Genomic DNA, 19,163 nt, shown 5'->3' with positions numbered 1-19,163 from the left:
CTGTCGTGAAAGTGTCTTTTAACAGAATAAATGTATGACATTGACTAGATTTTTTTCGACGATCTCTTAAAAGTTCAAATAGATCAAACATGTCATGACACCGGATTTATTGCCCAATTACGCGCCGTCCATTGTAACGGGCAATCTTATTTTAGAAGGTGTAGTTACTATAAAGTAGCGCCTTGTCGTGAAAGTTATGAGAAGAGCCGGTGATGGCTTGCACCTGAACACTAAAAATCCTTTTCCCGATCATGTTTCTTATTTACGCACGATCAGTCATAAAACTTTCGAGTGACCATTCCTAGATTTTCAATTTGACGCTTTACTTGAATTTCTGTAAGTACTTTTACGAGAATTTTGTTCGTTAACAATCGGCTTCTAAGTGTTGCTTCCTTTATAAAATGGCCTTGTTGATAGAGGGTCGCATAAACAAGGCATCCATTGTGTGCACTTAACATAACGGAAAGAATGGCTAATATAACTTATCTGCCTTATCAAACTACGTGGAAAGCTCATAAATAACGCACTGGATTTCGGCATTCAAGACCACCCTTCAGAAAACCAGAATTAATTTCTGGGCGGAAGCCTTGTAAAATTTTGACAGACCTCTTATCTAATTGCTTTTCAACTTTTTTCGGTTTTAATTAAAATTGAATGGCATGTGTTAAAGCTCTTTATCATTACCAGATTGTATTTCATCAGCCCTTCATAAAATGATAGCAATCTTAAGCCCCAGTTTCAACAAGCGGCACTGCAAGTTCGTGAAGACCGCTTCACGCCGCCTTCTCTATCCGACGCAATTAAGAATTTCTCACGATTTTAATGTCTTCCTTATGTGAAGAAAAATTCGATGCGTTTGAAAAGCCACACAGACTAAAGAATTCTTTTAGACACCTGTTCTACGCGAATTAAACGATTTGAACACGTAAACTGTGTGTTAGGAAAACTCCAGAGCAAGAGAAGTCGAGTGAATACAAATATTTTTTTAAGGACTTCACAGTTCACACATTTTGTTTACAAACAAAACTAATAAAGCAAAGTTTCAAAAAAATTGAAGAAAGAAAATCATTAACTCAAATAGAGTTTCGATTTCCTTGCGCAATTATAACCGCATATTTCTTAGGCTTTAAAAATGCAAAAAATAACAAATGACTAGTGAAAATAAAACAGATTGAGTTTTCAGTCTGTTAACAAAAACTGGAGATAAGATAGCAATTAACAGCGTTTTTTTCTGGCAGCCAGGAAAGAAACAGAAGATGAATGTTCGTGATAACTGCAGCGAGATGAGAGTTTATCAATAATCATTGTACGTAAACACATAACGCACTATAGAAGAGAATTGTCAAGAGCAATGGATCAACTCTCTTGAGGGTATTGCCTGTTCATTTGACCAGCGTGTGTGGCATGCGAGAGAGGAAAAACACGCAAATTACACTGAATGTGGTTCCTTTTTTGACGCAGATCTTGTGGCATTCAAAATGACGTGCATAGTGGCATAGCGGTTGGCGTGCGTTGGCGAATGGGAGCATACAACCTTTCGTCCCGTATTCTGTTTAGAGATTACAGATATATATATAACTACATAAGGTACACTTTATTCGCAGTTGGGCGACTTATCTGTAAGCAACAAGTTTAGATTGAATCGGTCAAGATATATTAAGTGTTTCAATGATGCATGCCCAATTCAAATACTGGAAATTCAGGTTTTGAAATGTCTCAAATGAAAGGCCTTTCGGATGTAGTCTGCGTTACTTGTCAAGTCATGTTTTGGAGTTTTACAACATAGACTGCCTACGTAAGCATTCTAGCCGATCTTGTTCGAATTTTACTTTACTTTGAATTAAATATAGACAGAGTAATTTTCTCGCAGAGGTAATAGGAATTATTTGAAGGCATTAACTTTGATACATTAAGGAACCACAATTTGACCCCTAGCTACGTTCGTAATCCTTCATACTTAATCCTGGCTTTAAAATCTCTCTTGTGTCTTCCTTGCATGTAGCACTGTTGACATTAGCCAGCTAAGGCTGACTGAATTATAGTAAATGAATTGCTCGTATTAAATATGGCGCCGGGTTTTTAATCATCGAATAATCATCATTTAGGACTACAAGAAAATAATGTTTATTGCAGCCATTACATTGCAATGGGCACCACAACTGGTCAAATAAACGAGTCACTGCCAAAGTTGCATGTAGTTTCAAACCAAAGCGACTAAACCTCTGAAATAGTCTGCAATCGGCTGATGTCTTAAGATAGAACTCAACTATGATCGGTTTTCATTTGAGCAAATGCACTTTTTAAAACAGAGTAGCTTATAACTAAAAGCCAGTACAATCTGAGTTTGTTTCAACCTTGAGAGTTGAAATGGTGTGGCTGTTAAAGTTCTTTACACAACTTTCGATGTTTTAAATAAGTCTTACGAATGATTGGCTTAGGTACAGATCTTCAGCGTTTTAACTTTTCCCTGTGTCTCCTGTATTTCAGGGCGTCTGAAGCGTTTGATGCACGATGGCTGGCCGGGCGATTTGTTACAATGGAGGGGAAGACGTTTGTGTAACTTCCCTGCAATCGCAATTTTACTGCTCGGCGAAGTCAGAAGTTGGCCAAGGAAAAGACCGGAAAAAGCTCTTAAAGGAAAGCAAACTCCTCCTGCATTTACTGATTAGAAGGCTTGAAAATCATTTGGTGATAGGAAGGAGACTTGAATATTGCACTTAAAAAAAGCAATGAGTTGCATGTTTTGTTAACTCCGTCGATATCCTCAGAGCCCATGGTAAACGTAATTACATTTAAATTTTTGTGCAAGGGTGCTCTCCAGACTGATCATGTGCTACAGCACCACACCAATCACGAAGCTTCCGGTAATACCAAGGAGGAAGACTTCATGTATTCCTTCATTTTGTTGTCAACGATGATCTTGTTTTTCAGTCCTAACTAGCTTTAGGGAAAGAACATATTTGACTATTCGTGCTGTTGCAGTCAGCCTGGAGCATCTTCTGTCTTTATGAGTACTTTGTGCTATCTACAAAAACATGCTTACTTTGCAGCGCTGATGTCAATGCTCCTATCAGTGGTTTTTTGCAGATCCACATTCATTCATATAACACAATAATTTTATCATACTGAAAGCAGCTAATGACAACTTGTTACACAGTTTGTTTTGAAAGCAAAGTCCTCAACTTAACAACCCGTATTTACCAATGAAATCGGTTGATTATAGTACTTATGTTCTTATTTTCCCTGTACATGGCATGCATGGCAAAAGAGTAGGGGACGTAGTTCTCGATGTGGTGGTCTATCTCTCATCTGACGGTTAAATGCACGGAGATATTAGCTGCATAAGCTACTCTGAAATCCGAGGGTAAATAAAGTAATGTAATGCATGCAAGTGCATGTACAAGTGTCCATCTCCTTCTGTTGGAACTGGCCATGGGTTTCTAGGTTTTTTTCTCTTTTAGTATTTTACTGAGTTGTAACTGACTGAGGATTTATCAGGAACTGCACTGCTACGGAAATAAAAACTCAGTTGAAAGAAGCTCTTGACAGATCGAGTTTATTTACAAATAACTCATTCAAACGCGATTGTTTTCCATCACTCCTGTATCGCTTGACGAGTTATTAAATACTTCTTGAAAAATAAGTGGTTTGTCCACTGATTTCAACCTCATTATGTGAATAATAATGAAGAAAATGAAGCCAGTCAAACGAACCAGCCTTCATACAGACACATTCAGTAACTGTGAGCTCACTGGGTTCGCTCGCTGCGCTTGTCGCGAGAAGATTGATCTCGCAAGCCAGAGTGTTCAAAATCAACTGGGTTAGCCTAGCTTTCGTATAGTGCAAGCAACTCGCGAAATAAACATGGAAACCAAGGCGAGTTTTTCAAACGAGGATATTAGACTCAGTTCAAGGTGTCAGTCTCAGACACCTATATAAATATCGCTGAACTCAAAGCGCGGCCATATTTGGCCAAACTCATGACTCAACGCAGTTACCCATGAATGAAAATTCTAGTTGCTGATTCTATACCCAAGCTTTCTGATCTAAAATTCTATCACATGCAATCACTGGATCAGGTCTAACTACATGCAAACTTGGGGAGCTACATGCGACACAATTCCTTTCATCAGTAGAACGAGAATAGAACGAAGTCTTTATTCGCTTACGTTTTATTTCATGTTAAATCCAATATTTTGCAGAGACCACAAACCTTGCAAACTCCTTATTTCTTCTCCTCCACTCTTCCTAAATGTTTTATAAGGCTTTTGGTGATTTAATAAAAGATATTAAAACTATTTTTTAGGGCTTGAAGCCAGGCAGGCTTGTCCAAAGCTTGGAGAATGTTCAAAATTGCTATCGGAAGCCGATGGCAGTCTGGGCGAGGTAAACTCCGCGCCGACACGAACATCTGATATGATCTAAGCAATGCCGACTACAGGGGCGAGGTAGAAACGCGGTATGGATTGATGGCTTCGTAGAAGCCGAGGGCTGGTAACTAAAGGAAACGAACCCAGAAAAAAACCTAACTAAATAGAAATTAAATCTCATGCGACATTTTATAGCTTGTTCAACTTCGCCGAGCTCGCAGGTGAGAAAGTAGTCGTTAGCTGGTTAATCGATTTGTAATAGCAGCTTTTTAAATTTAGCCGCACCATGAGAATATCGCTGATATCTGTGATCTGTTTTAGTCATTAGCGGGCGATATAAAAATGGTTCTTATAATTCTACTACGAGAAGAACACAACAAGGAGCTGGTGATACCCGAAAAAGTAAACCTGGGATCTTATGGTGTGTGATATTCGTTAGCCTTGTGGATTAGTTGTTCGCTCTTGGTTTGCGTGACTTGTTAGGCGCCCACTCAAGAAGGCGTTTAGTGAGTCACGCAATTGTCTGACTGGAGTGGTGGGATGTTACATTTGATCGTGACAGCCGTTTCAATAGTGACGACAATTAAGTCATTTGAAAATACTTACTGGTCTGTCCTATAAAAATTCTCAAAATTCATGGCATTTTAATTCTGCCATCGAAAGGACCTAGAACTGAGCTCGCTGGTTAAGACCCGCAGTTTCTACTAAAATCAAGAAGTTGTTAAAGAAGGGGTGTGGGGTCTGATCAAACTGAGAGTTTTGTGTTTGAGCATATGACACGTTTTATTTTCAACTTCACGTGTAAAATCTCTACACAATGTTAAGATTATTTACTTCCCTCTATATACAAGCAGTTAATATTGATCGATTGATATCCAACACCAAAGTTAGGAATGTCAGCTAGATGCTTAGCTTTTTAAACTGTTCGTTTCACACTCTGTGATGATTGATCGGTGCTTCGTTTTCCAGCTAAACAAGGCACACTCGACTGAATTAAAAACAAAAAAAATGTACGAGTAAAGACTACGCATCAATATTAATCCTAATCTTGTAAAAATTCTTCACTTGAGAGTGTCGAGTCAGTCGAGTGAGTCGAGTGTGAATCTTCGTCGGCCATTTAGTAACTTTTTAAAATGGCTGACCTAGCAGCCCGACTGCATGCATCTTGCACTCATGATCTGCCCCAGGGAGGAGGGGATCTGGCTTCTTTTTCGCAGGAAATTCATGGATTGTCTACTAAAACATTGTAAAATATGGAAGCAACACTAAAAGCTGCTCTTTCTCAGAATTGATAGAAACTAAAAATTGTTCAGAATACAAAAAAATTGCTCGAAACGAAAAAGTTGCTCGAAATATAAGAAGTTGCCAAAAAGTTGCCGCGCAACTTGCGGAAAGCCATAACTCTTACTATAAGGACACACTGAGAACGATATATTTAGTACTTTCCTGCCAAAAGAGAGGAAACCGCTGATCGATAGACTCTTCGGTGCGTAACAGCCCGTGTTGCCCGTCGTCCCTAGCAACGCACCAGAGGAAACATGGCGGACGAGGAGGGAGCTTACTACTTGGAACGTATCCTTTTTGCGCATTTTACACTCTTGTTGCAGCTTGCTCCTTTTTTAGAACTGAAGATTACGTTAGAAGATGACTTTAAGATGTATTTTTGCCTCATTCTCCCGGAGAAAAACTCAATTAAAGGTGGAAATTTAAATTACATAAACGCGGGAATTGAGCTAAATTTTAAATTAATATGTTAGCAGACGTGAATTCAGGATTTTCAGCTGGTCTGCACTGATATTACAAGTGTCCTTGTGAATGTGAGGTTACACGCAATCGTCACAAGTGAAAGGAGGAGAGAAAATACGACAATGTGTTTTCGGTATCTAACTTTATATCAATTTTGTTTTCAAAATCCTTCTTTGCAGAGCTACATGTACTGTAAGCAAGAATAATTTTCTCTCTAAATAACAAAATAGGCAAACTAGTTCAAGCATGTAACTTATTTGAGTGTCTTTTTTCATTCTTTCATGTAATTGTCTGAGTTAACTTGTACTGTGCATGTTCTTTGTGTTCTTTAACTTCTGCTCAACAGAAGTGACTGTTGCTGAAGACAGTGATGATGAGTTTGCCTATGAAGAGGTAAGATATTATTACAGTACTTGAGGTATACACGTATTAAGCTTACATGTAAACGTTGAACTGGTTGCTAGATATTTAACTGGTGTTTTTGCCAGATTAAACCTTCCCTCTTCATGCAATACTTGCATGATAGCTTTTGATAGTGAATTCCAGAACTGTTTTGGTCTCATTCCCTGTAGCGTTTGCAATTTTTGTACATGTGTAAGGTGAACTTAAACATCTCTTCAGATGACAGCTGTCATTACTACATGTATGGTTTCTTGCCATTTTTACAGTTACAGATTATCCTTATGGCTTGTTTTTGTTATTATTAAATACATGTATGATTGCTTGTCTTAGCTATTGCGTCCTGAAGTGGTAAATTGCTTTTGATTGGTATACATGTACCTTGGAATATCCTGTGATTCACTTGTATTTTCTTGGTATACACAAGTGAGTGCATAATTACCAAGAAAATATAAGTGTCAAGCAGGATATTCCAACTGTGGTATAATTATACCATAAGAAAGTGTTACATGCAGACCATTTAATTTATACAATTACCATTGAAAATACAGTGGGCAACGCAAACAATGCAGTGTGCAATAGGAAGGTTGGCTGTAATACACTCGAGTGTACAATGGCTTTCCTGTATTCTGATTGGCTGTATTTTCTATGACACGGTTTAAAGGAGATGATATATTTTTGCTGCTTATCATACATGTATTGTTATGTTACACGTGTTTTGCTCTTTCAGGTTCCATTGGAAGATGAGTACTCTGTTACAGGTAGCTACTACATGTACAGCTGTAAGCTCTTTTTGTCTCAGGGTTACATGCATATGTATAGCTTTTTTATTACACATTTTAGTATGGCTTGTTATAGTGTATTTTCATTTTTGTACGAGTTCTTTTAATAATTTACTTGTACTGCTCTTTTTTAAAGGAGAGTCAAAACTACAAATGACAAATACTAATAACTTTCAAAAATGCACTCTAACATCAACTTAAAGATTCACATGAATAATACTAAAAGCTTATTCTAATGCTAACTCTGAAAGACAACAGGTATTCCATAGACAGAGATCAAGAAAAAGGGTAAAAAAAAGTCCAGGAAGCAAAGTTGTAGGAAAGAAATCAACACATTGCAAAAATTACATGTACATAGATAGTTAAAAATAATCTTTAAAAAAAATCAACTGAAGTAAGAAAAATTTAATTTTTTAAATTGTCATGCTAAAGTATACAATGTACATATTACATGTACAGTGAAACTTGTTTTAAGTGGACCCCATATTTAGCAGATACCCTCTATTAAGTGGTCAACGGCTTGAGTCCCTAAATTTTCTCCCCACATTTACAATAAAATATACCTTCGTTCAGCAACACCTCTATTAAGTGGATCTGGACACCAATATTAAGCCATTTTGTTGCACAAAACCTGCAATAAGCGGACACTTCAGGGGCTTTTTCTTTTAAAAGCTCAGCTCAGACTCCTTTATATCATTGTTCATTAATGTCGTTTTAAAGCTTAGCAGATTGCTAATTCCAGATTGATGCATTGGCTGACTGGACATTGTGCTATAAGCAGTCTTTGATCTTACACTGTGTTACATTGTGTTACAAAAGGGTTAATAATCAACTATTATTGTACAATATATCACAACCTGTTTAGAGCTGACACCCAGTTTATTACAGGTTTCACTGTAGTTAGAGCAGTTTTCAATAGACTGTTGAATCTTATCAGACATCATTTTAGTATGGTTTGAGATTGGCTGAGTAGTCTTCTGTAATTAGTAAATAAATTATTGATTTTGTTTTGGTTTTGTGACACTCAATTGAAAACCACTCTATAATTGAAAATGGTGATTAAATTAAAGCTTTGTGGGTCTAAGTGAAGATTTATAATTGATTTGATTAAATCTGGACAGATGGAGATGAAGACTTAGACACGGCTTTCACAACAGTACAGGAGAAGACTAACAATGAGTTGTTGGCGGTATGGAACATAGAACATTTATTAATTACTACTTTTAATTATTAGATGCTGACAGGGTATATTTTGGGTATAAGACCCCTTGCTCAATACTGGATTTTCATCAAATTAATGAAATTACACAAAATTTAATGTATACCGGACCAGAAACAATCTGAAAGTAATTTATTTCCTGTTGTAACATGCCTCCTACTTAAAGAAAGTTGCAGAATTGCAGGATTAAAGAGAGATGAGATGACACATGAACTGATCTCACACTTTTTTCTCTTTTTTTGCATTACTTAATTTTTCCTCTCATTGTTAGTCAGTAAAGGTACATGTGGACAGGTATTTATATTCAAATCAGTTGATTGTGTGTACTGTACATGCACACCTGTAGTGTGTTTGTGCTAGGACGTGACTTGTATGTATGTACACATGCATGTACTTATACTTGTACAGGTACACATTACAGCACTAGATCCTCCTTAACAGTAATTTTGTATGATTTTTATAGCAAAAGACTGAGCCTACCAAGCCATCAGTGACTACAGTAAGTATTATTAATGATCTGAACTATTTTCCGGTAATTAATGATCTGTCTTCAAAAAATGTCAACTGCATTTAGGGCTATGTGTAGCTACATGTTTATGGGCTACATGTAGTTTTTAAGTAAATACTTAAAGTTGTTAAGACCGAAAAAAGGACAGTTTGAACAAATTGTTCTTTGCAGGCCTGAGATTGCCATAAAACAACTGACAGAAATTTTTATTGATTTTTTTTCCTGCAAAATTTATTACTCACAGTAAGATAATTCGATATTAAAATTATGATTCATTGTGACCTGACAATTTGCTTTCATGACCTTCAGAGACCAGAGATTGTGGAAGACTTTGTGCGAAACTTTCTTGTTAAAATGGGGATGACGAGAACACTTGATTGTTTTCAGACTGAGTGGTAAGTTTGAGTGAACAGGACTGTTTTATTTGAACTCATTTCTAGATAGTCTGATTTTGATCGTAAATTATATTTTCAGGTATGAGTTGCTGCAAAAAGGGATGCTTAATGAAGAAGACGTCCGAGTTGTACCAGACATTTATGTGAAGTATGCTTAGCAGTTCAACGCCAAATGTTATGTGTCGATTACCCCTTTTTTGTGGCAGATGTGTAATATACTGTACATGTACATGTATGTTAAATTTTAATTAAAGCAATTACAAATTTCTAAAAGGTATAGTATACATGTACAGAGCTGTTGTTAACAAGGAATATGTTATTATTTTTTGAATCTTGCAAGAAGATAGTAGAAAGTTTAAAGATCTTTTGCTGCCATGAAAAGTGTACTTTGAATTTTAAAGAAGTTTTGCATTTTTGTATAGAAACCAGCACCTGGATGATCTGGTGACACATCTACGTCAGGAAGTGAAAAAGTTCCAAGAGGCTGCTGAGTAAGTTACAGATCTACATATACTGTACGCACATTTGTATAATATGGAGTTTGCCATCAATTTCCACAAACTGTAGTATTCCACAGGCAGCTAGTTTAACGGATTTCACACTAGACTCTGGATTTAGCTGTTTGGATTTGAGCCATGGGTGGGGCCATTTTATTGTGTCCTTGTATAAAGCATCTTACCCTTTTTGTTATCATGCTGCAATGTTATAATTATTGCTTAACTGCATTTAATAAGTACCTTTAGTATGGATCTACTAGTGTTCTATCACAAATTCCATGCTCTGATTGGCTATTCTCACTATCTACTCTGTTGTAGATAGTCAGTAGCTTAGCTGTGTGCATTTGTTATTCAAATGGAGGCCGCTTCTTCGCGTTTTCGTGTCTGTGGAGAGGATTCAGATAAAGTGTTGAATGACTTATAGATTTATGCTAAAAACAATTAGATTAACCACTCTCAATTTCTATGCTTGATAGTTGACTTGAGATGTGCCCTCATCAGCTATCACACGATAGAAATCTCCAGCTCATTATCTAATTGTTAAATATAATTTTGTCCTCCACAGAAAGGCAAAACAGACCTTTGTCCGGTTGAAGAAGGAAAGAGATTTTCACAGAATGCATCACAAGAGAGTTGTCCAAGAAAAGAACAGGCTCATTACTGATATCAAAAGGTATCTCATTTGTTAACTTGTCAATAGGCAGGGACAATATTAGCCAGGGTTTCGTCCACTTCTATAAAACCACAGCTTGCCCGCTTGGGAAGGTTTTGCATAATTTACATGTACTTGTACTTCTATTGGCTGTATAATTAGCAATTTCGATGAAACTGTGTTGAAAGGACACCCAGAGGACACTTGCTACTGTCCTCTCAGAACAGCTACAACAACAGCAAAAAAAACTTACAAATAGACACATCATGTACATGTACTATGTACTTTCTTGTTTGTATTCTAGACTTAAGAAGCACTATTCTTCTTATGAACCCACCCTGCAGACCCTAAAACACAAATATGAGGTAAGCCATAGTGAACATAATGTTATAAAATGTGTGTAGTGTATACGTGACTTTGAGCATTATTGGTTTATGGTTCTGAAAAGGTATGCCAAGGCTCAATATTATTAGGAGGCAATTTAATTGGTTAACTGATAAGAATTACTGGACAGGTATTGAAGTAATATTTTAATATTAATTTAAAACTTTCATGATTGTGTACAGTCATGTACTTTTGGCAGCACTTTTATTGTGAGGAATTACTGTGTTTATTCTTGTTTACACTGAATTTGTTATTGATTTTAAGCATCAACGATATTTCTTACAGGTGGCTATGAAGGAGAAGATGCTCACAAAATTGGAAAGAGATAGAGCTGTTGGACAGGTAAGCTTTGTAACTGTAAATTCTAAGGAACTGTTCCGGCCAAAACAATACATATGTTTGTACATGTAGACCTGTAGACCCCTTTCAGCTGGCCATTTCTCTTAGGGTCCAACCATCTAATGTTTATTCCTGCAAATGTGAATTCAAAAAATGGTGGCTCATGTATGTGCTTCTCGCTTGTGTTTAACTGTAGTCTCATCTTACATGTAGTCTTTTCTCGTGTTAAAACCCTCTCCCTGTCTCTCTTCCTGATTTTTGAGAATAAAACAGACTGTCAGTGGCTTAGTTTGTGTGCAGGTGTAGGTTCTGTGAAACAGAGTTAGACTTCAGGTGTGTATCATAGTAATATATACTTTCCACAATAAACGTAGAGTTAGTTTATTTGAATTAATCTCCATGTCGAGGTGGCAGTATAAGGATCTGATAACAATTGTTGCTGGTTTCCAATAAAATTCAGTTGTTTATAAATCAAATGTGTAGTTTTTTAAACTTTGTATACTGTAGTACAGTTATGCACTAGTACTAGATGAGTACTTTTACATGTATGTATGTTTGCAATGTTCCTGTGTGATTGGAACTTTTTTTCAAATTGTCAGATGACAGGCCTCCAGACGACTCTCCATCAAGTGGGAGGGAGTCAGGCAGTGCTCACACAAGGTTTGTGTCAAGTAGGCAGGTTAATTAACTGTAAAATGAATACACATGTTAACTTAGAGCATCTCATTTGTTTGAAGGCCTTTTAATTGTTTTCCTTTGTACTTTCAATTTGTTTTGCACTGTCTATCATAGGTTCTTGTAAAATTAATGTTCACTAGCTCTTTTGTTTGCATTCACTCTGCTAATTAATAATATTAATTCATTATCAATTATTTCCCAATGAAGGAGGTGAGACCCAGAAAAAGATGTCTCAGTACCGCCCTGCAGCTGCTCAGAATAATGAGACTGGACCCCAACAGAAGCTCCAAAGCCAACACCCCAAGGTAAACTGAAAACGAAGTAATAAAAAGGCAAAAACTGTTTCCAGTCAGTGTGGTGGCTTGGATATCAGTCTCACAAAATATGCACGTAACTATGTGTTAATTAATGTACAATGTACACGCCATCATATTGAAGTCAATGCGAAAAGCCGGTTTTCATTTCCAGTTAATACTCTTTCACATCCTGGTTTATGTAACAGGATGATGTATTCAGGGATGTAGCTATGCAAAAACTAAGCCGGCTCATTACATGTAGCAAACTTCGCTGGTTGTGTAGCCTGGGCAACTTTAAAGTTTACTCAAGTCGTTGTTTTTGTGTGAAATTTCAGCCAGAATTAAAACAAATGGTAAGTAATGATAACGAAATATTCAGCCGGAACTAAAGAGTTAGACCGTGTGTGAACCTTGAAAACACATGACATTCATTTAGATTGTCGTCGTTTGAAAAGGTCATTAACTCCGTTTCACAAAGTAACAAAAGAAGCGAACAATAACCAAATTCATACCTACTAATGCGTTTACTTTAACGCGCTACAACGCGAAGTCAAAACGCGGTCTAACGCAGCAAAACGCGCGCGCGTTGATCCGCTCGCGTTCTTAACGCGAATTTTGGTTCGCTTAGTTCTGAGCGGTACTGTACATGCGTGTATTATACATCCTACTGTATGCCCTAAATGGAGTGCAAATCGACTTCAGGTTAAGCTTCCCACCCTCCTTTCCCCAAGATTTGTTTCTTCAACAGTTTTTGATCGCCATTTACAGGTGCATTTAATACCTGGTTGGGGAACTTCCAGTCAAATGAGAGTTAATGTCTTGTCCAAGAACACGTCCGGCGGTCCGACCGTTTATATTTATTGGAAGTTATTGTAACTTGCAAGAACAATGTAATATATCGAATTATGTTTTATTTGTTAACTAATTGTCTATCATTGTACTGTAGGACTCAGAGTTTCCTGGTGATAGTCGAGTGAATCCCCAACTCGCTCACCACAGAGGTCCGTCAGCACACTTGACACGCGCAGGAGGATTCAGGTTGACGCACACGATCAGTGCTCACAATCTGCCAGTTAGTGGGTGAGAAAAATGTCCTCAGATCAGTTCTTATCATAAAGTACATTGTCAATAATCACATAACAGTGTAGGGAGAGTTTGGTTTGATGCATACTTCTCATCTCTAAGTAAAGAGGTTAAACAAACACTCTTCAATGTTGAGCAGTGTACATACCTCTTGCTAACCGAGTTTGAGGTCCGTATTGCAAGTTTACGGACCGAGTTTTTTCCTCTTCGATTTATGGCCGGGTTCGGGAACGATTTGTATTCGCGTGGAACGGCTTCAAATTTCTGACGCACCTCGAAAGAAAACGAATCAATTTGAAATCGTTTTTAAGTCGTTAGCACGCTTTAATACACAATTTAGAGTAAAAGAAAGTTTTAAACTTTTACTTGCTATAAAAGTTAAGAACACTTGGCGATAAATCACAATACAGTTTGGCAACAAAACCAACTTTAAATTTAAACTGGCCGTACAGGAGAATACGACTCGCTAAATTGACCAATCACAGCGCGCGTAATAACTGAGAGATATAATAAAGATACTTCTTCTGTGTTATGAATCGTTATTTTTCAAACTCATTGATGATTCAGCAAGTTTAATGAAATGAAATCATGACCGTGACGGTGTTTGGAAATCTGATCTTAGTTAACACAGATGTATTTCACAATTTTCTCCTTAGTTTTAAAAACTCAAGACGGTGTGTGACCACATTTCCAAGCACCGAGAAGAGAGTTGAAAATACTCGGCTGCGTGTCGTATTTTCGACTCTCTTCTCGGTGTTTGGAAATGCGGTCGAACACTGTCTTTCGGGTACGTTTGATATATTACTCATTGTTTTACATAAACTTGTTTGCGTTTTTCTGTTCACCAACAGACTAGCTTTGCATCCAAGAAAACAGGTCCTGGCCACAGTTAGCGATGACTGGAGCTGGAAGATGTGGGCTGTACCGAGGTAATCATCATGAAAAGTCGACTTCAACCGAACAATGTTGATAAAGTCCAAAGCACTATTTGGAGACAAACTACTCGTGCCGGAGTGAAAATTTAATCGCAGCGTAATATCAATGTCTGCTGTTTTCTCCCTTTGTCTAAACCCATCGTTTCCAAATTCTAATTTCAATTAGAACAACAACAACAACAATTTATTTGTACCTTAAAACTTTTTATATATATATATATATGTTATATTTGACAAAAAAAGGAAACAGTACATTTGTAGCTGAAGAGTCACTTTTACATGATAACTTACAGTTATCTTTTGATAACATACATCACTCATCCTTTAACGATAGTCGTAGACTGCGAGCTGTCCCAGATTTTCTTTAAGAAGGTCACGCTCACTGCTTGGTAATTTTAAGTCGTCTCGGCTCAGGCGTTGAAGAAAACAGGATTGCTCACGATCAAACATAACTCACCTGGTCTTGATACAAGAACTGTGCTTATTCACATCTAATGCTTTGTTTTTCAGTGGTGACATCATTATGACAGGTGAAGGCCACAAGGATTGGTTATCAGACTGTGATTTCCATCCAGGGTATGACAACAAAGTATTTAGTTTATAATTTAATCCAAGAGCGTCGCATACTATGGAAGGTTTTTTTAGAATTCTCCTTTTCACGTACGCGGCCGTGTTAAGTAGATGGAATCCAGATTTTTCGAAACACCCAGGGAAAAGAAAATTTATTTGAAAAATCGAAGGGAAACGACTTTTAGTTTGAGTTACCGGGAGGTTCGAAAAAATCGAGGGTTCTAAACATCAATCCCCTATAACTCTGAAATTTCATTGTATCTGAGGCCCCTTCAACACTACGTCGAAGGAATTTGAAAACGGAGGTTTCACTCTGAAAACGCATCATATGTTTTCCGTCCACACTACACCAGAGGAATTTACAAACGCGACAATCGCCGGTCATTTTGGATCAGTGTGTTTCTGGACAACTCTGTCAGGGAAATCACCTGATTGTCGTGACGCCATCGTTTTCGAAAAACTCCGTTTTCGAAATGTTTTCCGTTCACAGAGAAAAGAAAAGCCAGCGTTTTCAAATTCTTGCGGTTTGAAGAGCGTTTTCGAAAATCTCCGTTTTCGCGACGGATTAGTATGGACGGTAGGCCTAACCGTAACTGCGTTTCAAACTTGGCTTAGTATGGACGGGGCCTGAATTTTTATGAACACGGTTATGCATGCTTCCCAATATGCTATCTTGTAAATCTCGTGGACTTGAATGTTGATAACTCACGAGAATTGAAACGGTATTGATCATGACAAGCCATTCATCACATGTACTTCACAGAGGCGCTCGTCTGGCCACATCATCCGGAGACGGGACAGTGAAGATCTGGGATTTCTCCAAAGCGGAGTGTGTTCTGACCTTCACTGACCACACCCATGCCGTGTGGGGCTGCTCGTGGCACTCGTGTGGGGACTTCCTTGCTTCCTGTTCCATGGATAACACTTCCAAAGTCTGGGATGTCAACAGGTACTTACATGTACATACATTTGATGAATATTATCATTCTTCAGGTGACGTGATAATAGTTCTCTCGCCGTCGACCAACTCCTCGTGATATTCAATTCAGTTTTGGAACGTTTTCTTCAGTGTTGCAACAATCATGGGTTTGAATGCCATTGAAGTATGTTATGCTTATGCTGCAGACACCGGGATAAGCTCCGGCCTGATGGGCCACTTAGCTCGTATGCAGACTTTACCTATTACCCTAAATTACGGTGCCGCTGAGAGATTTGGGTGGATTTTGATAACAATAAGCTTACGGTTCTAAAGAAACCAATGCAGTAAACGAATCTCTTAAGTGCTGATAAAAATTTGATTAATTTTTCTTACAGCGAGCGCTGCCGACATACTCTGCGCGGTCACGCGGACTCTGTGAACAGTATCGTGTTTCTTCCGTATTCAAACACGCTCTTGACGTGCTCAGCGGATAAGACGCTTTCTCTGTGGGACGCGCGAACGGTAAGCAAGCTGTTTCTTCATACATATATTTATGTCATACCCGCTGTTTATTCTGGAAAATGTGAACGGCGCAATTCTTCTTCTGCCGTTTTTACTTTGCAACCGTTGCGTGACAAACGATATACATGTAACGACTACGAAGGCGACCAGGAGATAGAGATTTCTTTCTTTCTTTCTTTTTTTTTTTTTTTGTAGTTTTATCCCCATTTTTTTGCCCTCTTCCAAAAATGCTCTTTCACCCTTACGTTTGGTAGGAGGTTTTTTTTTTTTTACACGGTTACAGAATTTCAAGATAGCAAGGATTAGATTGAGTTATATCAATTATATTGTCTTTGATTATCCTTCTGAGAATACCAAAAGTGATCAACATTCAGTTTTCTCCTCACCATATCCATGTATTATTGTTAAAATATGTGCTGAGAAGAAACCATTAACCTTGGACTTAATATTAATATTCCAAATAGAGTTTCACCTCAGCTTATCTGTGCCCAGACACGATATTTGCCTTTTTTGATGCATTTGAAGAGGTAGAGACCAACTTTGTTTGAAGTTGCAACGTTTCTCGCTGAAGACGAGAAACAACAAAGAAAGTATACACTAGTGTAAAGCGGTTAGCTGCATGCGATGCACTCCAACACTTCATGTTACGGTACAGCTATACGCTTTCCGTTAAACTCAGTTACAGAAGTTACATGATGAATGGATTTGATTGGTTTCAGGGATTGTGTGCTCAAACGTTCTACGGTCACATGCATTCCTGTAACCACGTGGTGTTTAACCTGAAGGTAAGTTAGGCGGTGGAGTTTGTAACCTGTTCTAGGCATTCGGTTAGTAGTGGGAAGCCGGCACGAAGAACGAGTGGAACTGGGAAGAAGGCGAGGGGCTTGGCGCGAGAAAGAGTGCTTCCTTCCCCAGATTCTTTTGTTCTCGCACTCGCCTTGTTTCCCTTTGTCTCGCCGCCAGAAACCGAGGGCCTGGAAGAGGCTACGGAGGTTGCTTTTAGCTTAGACAACGAGTAAAATAGACCACTGCAACGAGTTTACATCCACGTGAGTTCCCTCTAAAAGAATGGAAGTCAAGAAAACTATTCTGAGAAAAGAAAAGAGTTTGTGCAATATTTCGTCGAAAATGTGAAAGTGAGCGCATTTCCGAATTGTCAAATTTGGTTGACCTACATGTAATTACTTTTTCAACAACGGGCGATTAAAGAAAAACTGTTTTCATAAACGTCAAGAGTACGTGTAGTTAAAAATTAGTTTCACTGCAATATTTCGAAAATAAATGTGAATCTTGGAACATTTTCAAATCACTAAATTTGGTTGGGTTATCCTTTTGAATCAAGCGATCTAGCGGTGATGCAACATTATATGTACGGCAGAAGGATAAAGTTATTCCGTCTATTCTTATTGAAACCATATGAACACTTTCTCAATGGACGTCAACATCCATACCATATGTGCTGAACTTTGCCTTGGTACTTTTTTTTTTTTGGTCTATATTGTGATCTACCGTTCTCATTTGCAGTTTCTCGTTGCAATCGTAGAGGATAACGTGCTTGACCATGCAAAAGGACGCTGCATGAAAGCACTGCCCTCTTAAATGTTGCTTTCGAACATTAATTTACACGTACCAAGCCGAATGGTTAGGGCGCCGGACTTGAAATCCGGAGATCGAGTCCCGCCCTAACCACTAAGCTGGAGTTGTTTCCTTCTAGAATATTAAGTACCTTATTATAGCTTCAATAAACCCTTACCTTTTTTGCGTTTGCGTCTTTCTGACAGGGTGATACAGTAGCTTCGTGTGACGCATATGGAGTGGTAAAAATGTGGGACGTGCGTACTGTAGCCTGCATGGCTACACTAGATCTCGGGCCCCACCCGGCCAATCGCCTGGACTTTGACCCCAGCGGCACAGTCCTGGGGGTCGCAAGCAATGATGGGACCGTTAAGATGATCGAGGTGGCGACAGGCCAGGCTACTGAGCTAACTGCCCACGAGGACGCAGTGCAGAGTGTGCTGTTTGATCGTATTGGCGAGTTTTTGGTCAGCGGTGGATCGGATGGCACCGTTCGAATTTGGTCTTAGTAGGTTCGAACGAATCGAGGTGCAAGAGTTTGAAAGTGTTTTTAGAAATTATGTCTTAAACACTTTGCACGAGAGAAGGCCGATGAATATTTGTAAACAATCTTTTGTTGTTGTTTGCGAATAGTTGGAATTGCCACTATGTACAAAGTATTGTTAAAACACCGTATTTACCGTGTTTGTAAAGGCTGTATGTGTCCAATTTGGCTGATACCATTACGTTAGCGGCATTTTGCTTCTATGTTGTACGGACCTATCACTGGTTACCAATAAATATATTTATCATTCGATGCATTTTTTTCCTTTCTTTTCATTGGCCGAGAGCCAACCACATGACCTGCAAATAACTGCCCACAAATAATGGTCTGCTCATGCGTAGTACCGTCTAAATGTGTTTTGCTGAAAATAATATTCTGCTCATGCGTAACTGTAACCATGATCTCTGGTGAAAAATAGCAGATTGCTCCCCGAGCTGTCAGAGAGTGATTTTAATAAGAAATTAATTAGTGTTCGAATGATAAAACAATTATTGAACTCGGTTATCGCAAAATATCGTTATTCGCCAGTCAACAATTGATCTCCTCTCCTCTGACATATCACGATATTTTGCTCAACCTCGTCTAATTGTGTTGTGGGCCACTACTGTCGAGGAAGTATAATTGTCTTTTTATCTGAAGAAAAAGAAAAAAAAACAGAAACACGCAAAGTTTGTTTTTATTATTTATTTTGGTAACCTTGGTGTGTTTTTGTTTCTTACTTTACAGCAACACCACAATTTGTACAACACT

The 19,163-nt window shown here is 38.1% G+C and overlaps 1 protein-coding gene and 1 long non-coding RNA gene across 2 annotated transcripts; both read left to right on the top strand.

Annotated features, from left to right (window-relative positions):
• The first annotated feature begins 1,210 nt into the window (after nucleotides 1-1,210).
• On the top strand, nucleotides 1,211-3,643 carry LOC149114649 (uncharacterized). The gene is made up of 2 exons (XR_016205804.1): nucleotides 1,211-1,587; nucleotides 2,488-3,643. It is a non-coding gene; the product is annotated as an uncharacterized LOC149114649 (long non-coding RNA).
• A 2,230-nt stretch (nucleotides 3,644-5,873) lies between these two features.
• Nucleotides 5,874-18,665, top strand: LOC110060668 (sperm-associated antigen 16 protein-like). Its single transcript, XM_089284102.1, has 20 exons — nucleotides 5,874-5,942; nucleotides 6,463-6,509; nucleotides 7,246-7,276; nucleotides 8,419-8,486; nucleotides 8,980-9,015; nucleotides 9,334-9,419; nucleotides 9,499-9,567; nucleotides 9,842-9,910; nucleotides 10,482-10,589; nucleotides 10,873-10,933; nucleotides 11,238-11,294; nucleotides 11,891-11,951; nucleotides 12,177-12,274; nucleotides 13,212-13,345; nucleotides 14,200-14,277; nucleotides 14,794-14,859; nucleotides 15,617-15,802; nucleotides 16,168-16,294; nucleotides 17,014-17,079; nucleotides 18,076-18,665. The coding sequence occupies exons 1-20, from the start codon at nucleotides 5,909-5,911 to the stop codon at nucleotides 18,376-18,378; spliced, it is 1,785 nt and encodes a 594-aa protein (XP_089140228.1). The 5' UTR covers nucleotides 5,874-5,908; the 3' UTR covers nucleotides 18,379-18,665.
• Nucleotides 18,666-19,163: the final 498 nt, after the last annotated feature.

This window comes from Orbicella faveolata, unplaced genomic scaffold (assembly GCF_042242905.1).
Source record: "Orbicella faveolata isolate gen_17 unplaced genomic scaffold, um_ofav_v1 contig_13, whole genome shotgun sequence".
In the NCBI taxonomy this organism is placed as follows: domain Eukaryota; kingdom Metazoa; phylum Cnidaria; class Anthozoa; order Scleractinia; family Merulinidae; genus Orbicella; species Orbicella faveolata.
This window is presented reverse-complemented; position numbering and strand designations above follow the sequence as displayed.

Bases quoted from the DNA above. Each gene is read 5' to 3' on its own strand.
- LOC110060668 (XM_089284102.1), top strand. From the start codon at position 5,909: ATGGCGGACGAGGAGGGAGCTTACTACTTGGAAC. The intron at 8,487-8,979 runs GTATGGAACATA...TGATTTTTATAG, and splicing joins CTAACAATGAGTTGTTGGCG to CAAAAGACTGAGCCTACCAA. The intron at 14,278-14,793 runs GTAATCATCATG...TTTGTTTTTCAG, and splicing joins AAGATGTGGGCTGTACCGAG to TGGTGACATCATTATGACAG.